We start from the raw sequence: 12,291 nt of genomic DNA, 5'->3' as shown, positions 1-12,291 counted from the left end.
TTCAGTGGTAATTTTTTGTTGTTGTTGTTATTATGGGGAACAGCCTTTTAAAATGTGAACTTATTTTGATGCTCCTTGTAATTTTATGTAATGAAATCCCCTGGCTCACTTAGGGAGGCTTTTCCTCTGTAGCTGGTATTAGTGGACATGCTTTTTTCAAGTCATATTGTAAAGTCTTTTGATACATCCAGTATGCTTTTTTGCAGTCCAGAAATAGGTCTTCATTTATTTGACTTCTGCTGTCATTCTTAAAAGCCTGCTCCTGCAGTTCAGTGGACCTCCTTTGGCTGATTCACAGGACCAGTATGCAAAATGTGTGCCATGACCTTCATGTTATAGCACATAGAGTTTGGCTGGTAACACAGAACTTGTGATTTTGGGGAATAGTAACAAGAAATTTGTGTAGGAGCTAGAAGCCCAAGAGTAAATTGCAGTGTCTCAGAATGTACTAGTTGAAATACTGTGATGATAAGCAGCCACTCTGATGGAGGAAGGAAAGGTTGATGCAAAACTAGAATGTATCAGGTAAAGTATTCTTTATGGTAGAGATGAGAAATTAATTGTATTGCTTAAGGCAATGAGAAGGAGTTGTTTGCCAGGAATATTGAGCAGGTGTGGAACTCAAAGGTATCAAATGTGGGACAAACACTAGAAAAGAAGATAAGATACTCAGAGTGGAGTATAAATGGGTTTAAATTAGCTGTGAGAAAACATAGGCTGAAAATTACAGAAAAGTTTTAATCAGAGCAAAATGTGATTGTGAGACAGTTTTCCAGGTGTAAACAAGATAAGAATCCCTCAGTTTCCTCCTTGAATGAGAATCTGTTTTGTTTTAGTTTTGTTTGCTTTTAAATAAACTGAGTAAATCAATAGCTGGAATGACAGGAGGCAAAACTCTTGACTCAGGAAACCCCTTTGACGACTGTGTTTCTGTGACTTTCTGCTTGTACCATTCATCAGGCTGCTAAAGCCCTTTTTGTGGATTGTAGATTACTGTTGATGAAAAAAATAAATGGCAAGGGGTGTCACTATAGTTTACAAATGAGCTCCTCTGAAATTTAGGCATCTCTAATATTTGACCATTTTGTTTCCTGTGCCAAATTTTACCAGACCCACACAGCTGCTGTCTGGCACCCCTCCCAGGCTGGGGCTCTCCAGGCAGCAGGTTGAAAAACCTGGTTAACTGATGAATCTGTGTTTTGGGTGGATTGGGTGTGCCTGGATCAAACATTTGTCTTCACTGAGTCTGTATTATTTTCATCTTCTATTAAGCATTTCTCTCCCTTGTGTCGCTCAACTATACTCCAGACAGTGATTAAAATGTGGCGTTCCAGCAGAGTAACAGCAATGGAACAATTTCATATTTTCCTCCCTTGATGAGCCCTTAGCTGTGTTAATGGAAGCCCTGAATAATATGCTGTGAATTAATCAGCTTGCCTTCTGCTGCTATCACTGCTGAGTGCTTGTGAGAGAAATGTTTCATCTCAGGTGGTCCACCTGGTTTTCTCAGTTTCAAAAAGTAAGATTACAAAGTAATATAGCTCTTTAAAAGCAAAGCAAAACAAACCCTAAAAAGCTACCAAAAAGAAGAAGAAAAACCAACTTTCTTTGAGCAAATAAACAAAGATTGAAACTCCAGATTCTCTTGGAATGTGCATCTTTGGGATCCGTGTTGTGGAAAGTGTGATGTCACGGTGGTGGTCCGTGTGCTGCTGAGGGTCACTGATCCGTGGAGTCTTGGCCAGCACGGCGAAGCGCTCCGCTTCCTCTGCTGAAAAATCTCCTTTCCAAACACATGATGTAAGGAAGCTTGCTGGAACGGCTGGAAGATGGAATCTGAATCCTTTTGGTACGACTGAGCAGAGTTTGGTGAGCATGGAAAGAAAAATTTAGGTCCCCATAATAGAGAGTTATGTATTTTTTTGTACTGTCAGTGGAAATAAAAAACCCAAATGAAATTCATTTGTAAGAGACAAGGTCTATATAATAGCAAGGCTGAACTAAATATTCTATTAATCTGTTTTGAAGTAGTAAAAATAATTTAATATTTTTCTTCCAGCTCAGTTGACAGCAAACATTTTTTACTTAAGTGTTTAAAGTGCAAATAAAAATGCTGTCTTGGTTTTTTTTCTGTTTCTGCCTTTAACAATGTTGTTAGTAAGGAAAGCAGATGTATCAGAAGACTGTTCACAGGGTATCTAGCATCTTTTTTCTCTCTCTCTGCCTCTTACTGAAAGCTGCCACGACTGAAGGCACTGGCCAACATTATTTTTGTTTTTTTAAACATTTATTACGGTTTGCATGCCCAAGTCCCATTCCCAAAGCAGAGCTGATGGTCTTTGTAGAAAGCAGCTACATGGGCAGGTGCTCAGGCTGTGTGGCTGGGAGGAACAATACACCACTGCCTGACTCTGTGCTTGAGGAATGTGTTCAGGACTTTCAGCTGATCATTATTTTTTCTGGCAGGGTAAGAGAGAATTCAGCAGTTGTTGGGGGGTTTTGTTTGTTTGTTGTTTTATTTTATTTTTTCTAATGTTACTCAGCTTTAGAAGACTCTAGCTAATTAAATTCTTTTGCTGCCCAGGTTTGCTATGGATAATGGCTTAAACACCAGAAGTTTGAATAAGGCAATTAGCTGTGAAAGCTGGATCAAGAATGATTATTAGGGCATTTGCTATTCTGCCCATTGTCCACTAAAGAGGATGCCTTCCATTATAGAGACTGCAAAACCTTAGGTGTTTTGCAAGAAGAGTCATTGACAGACCTGAGATGCCTGTCAGTTCAATTGTTGCATCTCCCACTGCATGTCCTTTTCATACTCCTGGGAACTCCAGGCCTGTGCTCATTATGTTAACCAATACCTCTTGTTCCCATGTAGAAGTTAATGGCCATTGCTTTTCCTGTATTACAGTGTGTGTTTTCATTTAGGCCCTCTGTGGTTTCTGATGAATTACACGAATTCAGCCTATTCTACTTGCAGACACAGCAAGCTCTTTGCCCAGGCATATAGCTGAAGTAATTTATTTAAAAGCATCCTGGTAAAAATATTTTCCTGGTTTTGTCAGCCACTACTAGTTTTCATTTCTGGGGAGTAAATAATAGTGTTCATTTGGTAAATCCTCGTTCATTTTCCCTATTTAAAATATATACAGCTGCCCTGTGTAAATAACTTACTGTGCTTTAAGGATAGCTGTGATAGCTGTAATGCCCACAATTGCCATGAAAAGCCCAAACATTCTATGAGGGAAGATCTGTTAAGATCCAGACATGGGGAAGATACACAAGTAGAAATCCCACAGCCTAGAAACAAAGCAAAAAAGGCTGTAGGCAGCAAGAAAGGAATGTTCTTCCAGAAAAATGTCCAAAGAAGATATAATTGCAGGTGATAATCTTCCCCTGAAAGAGAAAATGGAATTGTTCAGATCAGACACAGCTGATCTGTGTGTTGGAGCCTCAGTACCTAGTTCCAGTTTTTGGGGAATGTGGAAGGAAGGAGATGTCAAACGTCAGCCCATGGACTTAATTGTGTTGGAGAGGGTTTTCCTCTGTGTCTGGTTTTGCAGCTTGGTACAGTTGTGTAACACTGATAATAGGAATGTGGTGTTGTGAACAGCACAGGCTATCCCAGAGACTGTCACTCTTCTCAGCACTGGTTTTCTGTCACTGTTTAATTTGGTGAAATCCATGTTGAAGATCATGGACTTTAGGACTTTAGGATGCCTGGAATTTAATTTTGCATTTTTGTCATGCTGTGTTAACTGGGAAACCCAAACAGGTTATCTAATTTTTCTTCGGTTCTGTGCTGAAAATGGAAAAGCAAATGTGCATTTAGATTTTTCATGAATCAAATTTAGATATTCTTCTGTAGTATAAATTCAATCAGCTTCTTTGGGAAGATGATGAAAATTCTTGATGCAGACTAATAGTGCTAGAAAAAGCAGTGGAGGTCTTGAAGTTTTCGTAACATCTTTCTTACAACAGCAGTTGCTGCAGACCAAATACCATTAGAAAAATTGGAAAGGTGCTAGAGGAGAAAATGATCCTGTGTGGAAGATTAGTTTAGAAATCTACAGTTTATAATAGTGCTTTTTTTTACCATAGCATGAAAAGTATTTAGGGAAGAGCCCCAACATTTGAACAAGGCTGATGGGGTTTCAGGAAGGTGGTTTCCACTCCTGTGCAGGCTGGTGCACAGTAGCAGTTTCACTGAGCTGTCTCACAGAGCCTCTGCTTTGCAGAGTACATCAGAATTCGGGTTTTCTTTTGAAGCAGTGTTGAAACTGGATGTTGTGTAATTACTTGTTTTGACCTTGGAAAGGTTTTTTTTTAAATTTAAGATCGTGCTGATACTAGCTGCAGGATGGCAGAATGATTCCTGAGGACACATGCTTGTACGTTTTGGTTTTTATTTAGTGTCTAGTTTGAGACTGCAAGGAACCATTATGATCCTCTAGTCTTTATGGGAGTTTGCACCCACTAGTTGGGTCTGTTAGCCCCAAAACTTAGGGATGACTTAGCAAAAGTGTTTCTGAAATATAGCAAGACTTTCTTCATCTACTAGAATGTATGAATTGTCTGTTACATACTTTGATATTTTATTCCAGGTTATACTTATTCTCCCTCTTAAACCACTTTGTATTTTATTTCTATACTGATCACTGGTTCCTAGCCCTTGAATCCAGTCATTCCTGCTTTTTGTTGTGCTGCTGAGAGATCTGCAGTTGGGCTGATTGCTGGCTGTGGGCAAAGGCCTTCTTTCCCTTCAATAAGTTGAGCCGGTTGAGCTCCATTAGGACTACTTTTATTATTATTGTGTGTATGACTGCAGCACCTGACTGCCTAAGGCTCTGCTTACATTAAGTGTTAAGCCTGGGCTTGAGCTCTGGGCTTTGGCAGCAATTCCTGCTGCGCTGCTGCTGTTGAGGTTGGAGCCCGACTGCTGCGTTCTCCTTTCTGTTCATGGGAGGCAGAGTCCAAGATCAGCTGCACAGCAGGTCTGGCAGTGCTGCCGTCCAGGTAGTCCTGGAAACCTGCCTTCCAGGAAAGGAGTGATGAGGAGAGTGCCATTTGTTTCTGGAGTTCTGCCTGTGGAGAAGGGGTCTGTCCATGCACTGCATTGAGCCAGGAGAGAATTTACCTTGCCAGGCTTACCCTCCATGAGCTGGCAAATGCAAGGTCTGGGTTCTGGAGTGCTCCCCTGAGCCTTTGCAGGCACAGTGCACGCTTCTGGATGCCTTTAGATGGGAAAACCACATACTCAGGATTGGGACATAAACCCAGGAGATGACCCTGATCTCAGACAGATGAGAGAGCCTACCATTATAGGATCAACTGTGTCAGTCCAGTGCCCCAGGATACTGATAGGATGACGACTGTCAGTGTTCTGCAAGTGTAAGGGTAGCAGGTTTTTTTTACTAAAAAAAAATAAAGACAGCAGAGGCTGAAGCCACACCCTTTAGAAGATACAAATAGATACTAGGGCTGTCATCCTGTATTGAAGTGCAGTAGAAGTAGTTAAGTGCGTGACAAGTGGATGGGATAGGCTTTTAAAAGGACAGTAAACAGCTTGTGGTTCATGTGATAGAAAACAGAACCAGTGAAGAAGGGTGATGGGGGTAGAGGAATAAGCTGGGAAAATTACATTTGGAGTACTGTATAAGCAGGACAAGATTGATTTAGTTGACACCAGAGAAAAAGGTGGATTGGAAAACTTATGTTCCAGACCAGAAGTTTTACAGTTCAGTAAGTGTCATAATATCAATGTCCTGCTTTGAAAGTATCCTTAATAAGTGTATGAACTTCTGTTCATCTGTATAGTTCTAGGTTTGGTTGCTGAGAACTGTAAATTACACTTTTCCACCTCACATGTCAGTTTGAGCATAGGTAACACGACTTCCTTCTGGGAGGAGACAGGATGCCTTCTAGGCTTGAATATCTTTCCTGTTCCTAGCTTATATGTATGTAAATTAAAAAATATTGATTTTGGATGGTAGCTCGTGAGATGAAAAGATAACCTAAAATGGTGTTTTCATTGTATGGTCCCATCTGATACAAAACATAGGATGAGCCATATGATGGGACTGGGGTTAAGTCTCCTCCCCAGCTTCTGGCATCTTTCTTGCAGCTTTCTTTGGGAAGATAAACAGTGATGCTGACAGGTTACGTATGTGAAGGCATTCACATTGCCTTAAGATATCCTCACCTGATGAATTCAAGGCCATCCAGGAAATTAGAAGAGACTCCCTTGGCTCCCACATCAGACTTTCCTGTTTTCTTTTTTTTTTTTTTTTTTTTTAAAAAAAAGGAAAAATAAGCCTCTAAGAAGCTCCTTTCACATTACACAGATCTTAAAATATAATTCTTCCATCCTTTAATGAGGAAAGGTTGCTTCTAGATTACAGATTGAAAGACATTCTGTGCCTTCACTGTCCTCTGTCCTCAGAATAGTTTAGAAGGTGCTGGTCTACAGCAAACTTCCTGCTGCAGGGTGACAGCAGAGTAGGTAAATGCTTTGTGTCTGCTAGCAAGTACTAAATCATGATTTCCCTCTGAATCTTGCCATCAAGGACATTACAAAAGGAGAGTGGGAATTCCCAGCCAAAGGCGGCCAGTTCAGTTGGTAGCTAACAAGATCTTACAGACATCAAAAAATAAATGAGGTTCCCTGCTCCAGTTGCAGCAACAGCCGTAGAGCTTCAAAGAGGTCACAGGTGTGGAAATTGGAGGTCTCTTAATGGAGACTGAGATAAAAAAGGATTATTTAAAGCCTTGGATGTAAGTTTCTGATCTGAAGAGTGGTGAGTAATGCAATTGCTGGGAGGTATCTTTGACTTTGCTTGGAGAATGCTAACAAGCAATCAAAATGCTTGCCCACAGCCAAACTGTTTTTTCCCTTTCCACTCTTTAGAATAATAAAAAGCATTACACACAAACCCCACTGTTAATGCAACATGTGGGTGAAGTTCCAGGCTATTGTGTATAAAACTCAGTCCTAATTCCAGCAGTAATTATAACTTGTTCCTCTCTCTCTCCCCTGTTGTTTGGTGACACCGCAGGAAGTGATGCAAAGTTCTCTGTTTGTGCATGTATTAACTTAGGTTGAGTATATCTAATCTCTTGATTTTCTTTCTTTTCCTGTCAAAGTCTCAGCTGTAATACTTTGCAATTAGAAACTTAACATTTAGCTTCAGTGTTTTCTCTGTTTCAAGTTCTGTTAAGAAGCTGGTTCTACTGCTTGTGGATGTTTTGCTTCTTTTCTGTTTATAATGCAATCTGACATTTGTTTTCCTCTTTCTCTTGAGGCTGATTTTGTTCATATTACAGTTTCCTTGCAACACATGTTTTCTCATTTTCTAGTCTGCTGTTTTTGAGGCCATCAGCAGTTTAGGCTGTGAGGTCCTGCCCTTGTCTATACTTGATAGAAAAAGCATAGTAAATACCACTAAAAATTCATAATTTGCTGCCAGCTATCTGTGGTAACCTTGACATCTCCTGTTTGATCATAAGGGCTCCAGCAATAATTGCTGAATATAAAAGGGTTTTTAGCATTGCCTTTGTATGCAGGGTGTGAGAAAGTCCAAGGCTTTTTATTTATGCTGGTATATTACACCATATAATTGCATCCATCTTTTGATCCATGGTATGAATTAGTTCCATTGAAAACATGTTTTCTATTTTTAAATCGGCTGTCTTGATCCGAGTTCTTGAAACAATCTGCTTTTTGGTCTTGTTTTTGTGTATATTTTCCATATTGTGCTGGGTTTAATATAGTTGTTGACATACTGGTTTTTAGTGTTTTTTCCTTACTGTTTTCTCTATTTTGTATAAATCTCTTCATGTTTTATGTTGCCCTGTTTTATTTATCTGGATCAAGTATTTAACTTATTTAATACCTGACCATTTCACATAGTTAGTTTATAGTTTATAACATTTAATGGTGAAGTGCTGTTAGCCAGTAGGTAGAGTGGAGATGTGTTAGCCAGAAAGGTAGAGTGGAGATGTGGGGACCTTAGTGCCATGTTTTCATACTTGACTTAACTGAATACTCTGTACTCAGGGATGGTTGGACTGAAAGCCCAGAACTCCAATAATTTATGAAGTCAGTAGGGATGCAGAAGAATCTTCTTGAACTCAGATCATAGGTGGGATGATCTCTGCAGAATCCCACTTTTCTCCACTGGTCAGTAGCTTAGTCTCAGTTTTTCATTTGAGTGAGTGAATGCAAATCTGAGGTTAAAAGGGATTGCTAAGGCCCAAGTTAACACTTCCAAGGAGCATTATATTCTCCTTGTCTTTTCTGTGGCTCACAAAAACATGAGCTGTGCTACCAGGAGGGCAGGCTGCTGTCCCTGAGAGTAGCAATACAGTGTTTTCCTGTGTTCCTCAACCCAAAATCATTTGCTGCTCTCTTATGCTTGGTGACCTTTTCACCTGCTCCGTATACCAGCTTCTGTGGCAGAGCCCTGGTCTGTGATGAGACCTGCTCTTTGTCATAAAAGTAGTAGAGACAAAATGGCACACAAAATGTGTCAAGTTTGGCAGAGCAGGAAGATACCAGATATTCCAAGTATTTATCTCATGCTCCATCCATTAGACGGTCCTTCTTGATTTAAGACCTTTGCCTTGCCCTGCCCGTGGTTGTAATGCGTGTGGAGAGTGCATTTGTGAGTGCATTTTTTTCCTTTGGAGTTGTTCTGCTTGAGGTGTGTGCTTGCTGGGGTTTTTTTAATCAGTTCGTGTTGATTCTTATCGTCTGTATAATAGTTTGGGGTTGATGTAATCATTGTTCCATGTATTTCATTAAGAGATGTGCGTGTACTTAGGCGTTTGCATAATTCATGAAGTCAAGTATGTTCACATACCCCTTGTTAGCACGTGAGTGCATGTAGTAAGTATGTACTTCTCTTCTTTGTATCAGTGGCTCATTGGGAAAGGTGCACTGCATTTATTTGGTGTGTATATATGTAAAAAACCCACAAGTTCTACCATTTATTTTCTTTCTTCTACACCCACCTCGAAAACGTAAAGAAAAACACACACTTCTGCTAAGGTTCTAGGATAGTTTATTTTTTCATTCAGCCATTAGTTTATTCGTTCAGGAGTTGTACACTGGAAAAAAAAGTGCATCCATTAGACAGTGAGGGCTTTATTTATGAGGGGGGTGGTGTTTCAAAGGGGAAGCTGTCAAGTCCCAAAAGAGCCTTTCATGGTGTATTCTCAGCGTGCTTCTGAGGCCACTGCTCTGCTCATCAGGAGGAGAGGCAGAAATGTGGGCTTTACAGAGCAACTGTGTGTTTCACTGGTCCCTGCGCTCACTGACGTTTATTTACATATTGGGAGAGTAAATGGGTAGAACAGATGGCAACCAGACATTTGGTGGTTCTGTTCCCGTATGCTCCTCAGGGGTCTTGCATTCAGTTTTTGCAAAAAGCTTGTCCTATAGGGAGGAGAAAAAACCCAGGAGCCTGGTCAGAACTATGAAATGCTTGTTGGGTTTTTGCATTAGTGACAGATTAAAGCATTTAGTAAAATGTGAAATAATTACAAGGTTTGTTTTACAAGTCCAGATAGTCGTTCCTTAGTATAAGACTATTGGGGTGTCAGTCTCTCTCATTTGATTATTTCTTATTTTCACCACTGGAGTGAATGCAGCTAGGTTTGAAGCTGGCAATCTCTTCTTTCTATAAAGTGAGTTTGAAAAGTGCAGGTCTATTTATATGGGTCTTGAATACCTTTTGGTCTTTTCTGTAAACGTTGTTATTCATTCGTGCTCTTGTAAAAACAGAATATCTGAAAATTTTGCAGGATTTTCCAGGATATTTAATATGTGTTTCTTCACAGTTTACAGTTGTGAAGCGGGAGATTTGCTTCCATACCAAGCTGAATTTTTTTTCTTATTTTCTTTGTGCACCCTGGAATGTTGGAGCAGGGCTGCTCCAGAGTGCTGGGCAACTCACTTTAGTGGTTTGGGTTGTTGGGGTTTTTTCCAATGTGTGCATGTTGGGTTTTTTTAGAGAAGTGCTAATTAAAACACTTTCCTTGGGCAAAACTGTAATATAAAATACACATTTTGAAAATATGTTAAAAGGAGTGATGCAAGTCGGGTTTTGAATGTGTAAAATTCTCGACCTGCAGATTGTTCCTTCCTGTAAAGCAGCCAGGTGTTTCTCAGTAAAGTGGGGACAAATCACATGAACATGGAAGAGCTTGACCTTTTGCACAGCATGCCAAATCAGCAGCTCCAACAGTTTGTGACATGATGAATTCCAACACCTTATTGGTAAACACATGAAACTGCCTAGCAGTTATAGGAGAACCTGTCAAATAATGTAAATACCAGACCTCAGCTAATCACAATTACAATGTGGAATCTCCTCATGTTAGTTAAAAAAGCAAGCTTTTCTTTAATAAACCTTTCTGGAATGAGAGGTCAGTCATGAAATAGTTTGCTTTAAACCAAGATAGTTTTCAAAAGTAAGAGTAGAATTACTGATCGATCCTCCATGGATTAACTCAGGTTTTTTCTAAGTATTGTCTAATGCCCTTCTCATTAAATATTGTCTTTTAAAAAGATAAAATTAGGCAGCCATGTCACACTGCAGGGAGACTTAGCATGGAAAATGGCAGCAGAGAAAGTGAAAATGGTAACTGTCAGAAAAGAAACACTATCTTCTGGAGAGGCCTTTAGAAGGTTGATCGTTAACAAAAAGTGGAAATTTGCTACTTTTGTGTTAGCCATGCTGCACAAATATTATGTTAGGATTAGTTTAAATTAAGTTAATTGCTGAACTCATAGGTTTTTGGCAGCAAATCTCACAACCCCCATGAAATACGGAACTTTTTTTCTAAATAAGAGTTTTTAGGTGGATTATATTAGTATTGTCCACCGTTAATGAAGCTGCTATGTCCTGCTCAATATGTGATAAAGTTCCTGTGCAGCAGTTCTCTTAAAAACTGCATAAGGGATTTAGGAATCCTTTGAGATCAAAATAAAGTACAAGCCTCCTATTAAATAGGACCTAACATCCTTTTTTTTTTTTTCCTTCTAATATGGAGTATTGCTGGTTTTAGGAAATGTATTTCTAAACTGAGCCCACCATCGCAGTGCAATTACTGAGTAAATCACATCCTAGATAGTCTTTGTTTTTTTTGTCCCCCAATAAAATAACATAGTTTAAATATCTTTTCCAGCACTTTGTTGCCAGATGCAAACTCAGCTAAAAAGAGTTCTTCAGAAAGATTTTTTTTCTACCTCATTATATAACTAAAAGTAGCTGTTGAAATAACTGCAGAATTTCTTGCTGGTTTTGAAAGCCATGGCTTCTGTGTCCTTAGAAGCAGATGAAGAGAATTCAGATGGTCACATATTGTATATGCTGCAGATCTGGATAAGCATTAACCAAACAACAATAACAGCAGGACTCAAGAAAAGTGCACTGGTAAAAACCAGGAGCTATTTTTGGCAGTGGTAAATTAAAAAATAAGAAAAAAGTTAAGTGTGTATTTGGTTTTGGGTGTTCAAATGCTAATCCATATGTGGTAATTTCTGTCTCTGAAAGGTTTGCTGTTTTTTTTTTCCTTCTTTGACAGACTGATGTCTTGGTGTTGAGCTGCGATCTGATCACAGATGTTGATTTATACAAAGTTGTGGACCTCTTTCGAACACATGATGCTTCTCTCTCCATGTTAATGAAGAAAGCCCATGAACCAACAGAAGGGGTACCAGGACAGAAAGGGAAAAAAAAGCCAGGTATGTAGGAAGGAATACATATTTATTAATAATTACAGAGAAACCACTGGTATGTATGATATGTTTAGTTATCAGTCCCAGAGCAAAAGAAATAAAAAAGGCACAGATACCCTATTTTTCCTCAGATTCCCTGGTGAGGGTGTGACTTGGTTTTTTCCAGCTCAGAATTAAGTATTAGGCTCGTGTAATCTTGCAGGCTGTGATCCAAAGCTCACAAGAGTTAAGGGAAAAGCTCCAGGTGACTTCAGTGAGTTTTGGATGAAACTCTGAATTTTTGTTACATATGAACATTAAAACCGTTAGGTTTTTCAAGAGCACTACGCATCAGCCAGATTATAGCTGGGAATTTTACACTGACTGTAGGGACCGGCACTAGGTGGGTAACAAGCACTTCTAGAAATTCCCCCCTCTCATAATATGTAGTGAATTACTCTTCTGAAATCACATCCAGGAGCCTTTTGCTAGGGAAAACTCCCACTGATTTCAAGGAGCTGATTAGATGCTTATCTTGTCCATTTTACCATAATATCTTGGTGCCTTGT

The 12,291-nt window shown here is 39.5% G+C and overlaps 1 protein-coding gene across 2 annotated transcripts in view; it reads left to right on the top strand.

Annotated features, from left to right (window-relative positions):
- The window catches only part of EIF2B3 (eukaryotic translation initiation factor 2B subunit gamma), a 96,278-nt gene that overhangs the window by 6,933 nt on the left and 77,054 nt on the right, over positions 1-12,291 (top strand). For both annotated transcript variants that reach the window (XM_077182450.1, XM_054638454.2), the window contains exon 3: positions 11,590-11,749. In XM_077182450.1, the coding sequence (XP_077038565.1) occupies positions 11,590-11,749 (160 nt within the window). The remainder of the gene's footprint in view (positions 1-11,589; positions 11,750-12,291) is intronic.

This window comes from Agelaius phoeniceus, chromosome 8 (genome assembly GCF_051311805.1).
Source record: "Agelaius phoeniceus isolate bAgePho1 chromosome 8, bAgePho1.hap1, whole genome shotgun sequence".
Classification (NCBI taxonomy): domain Eukaryota; kingdom Metazoa; phylum Chordata; class Aves; order Passeriformes; family Icteridae; genus Agelaius; species Agelaius phoeniceus.
The sequence above is the reverse complement of the archived record's forward strand: the minus strand, read 5'-3'. Positions and strand labels throughout refer to the sequence as shown.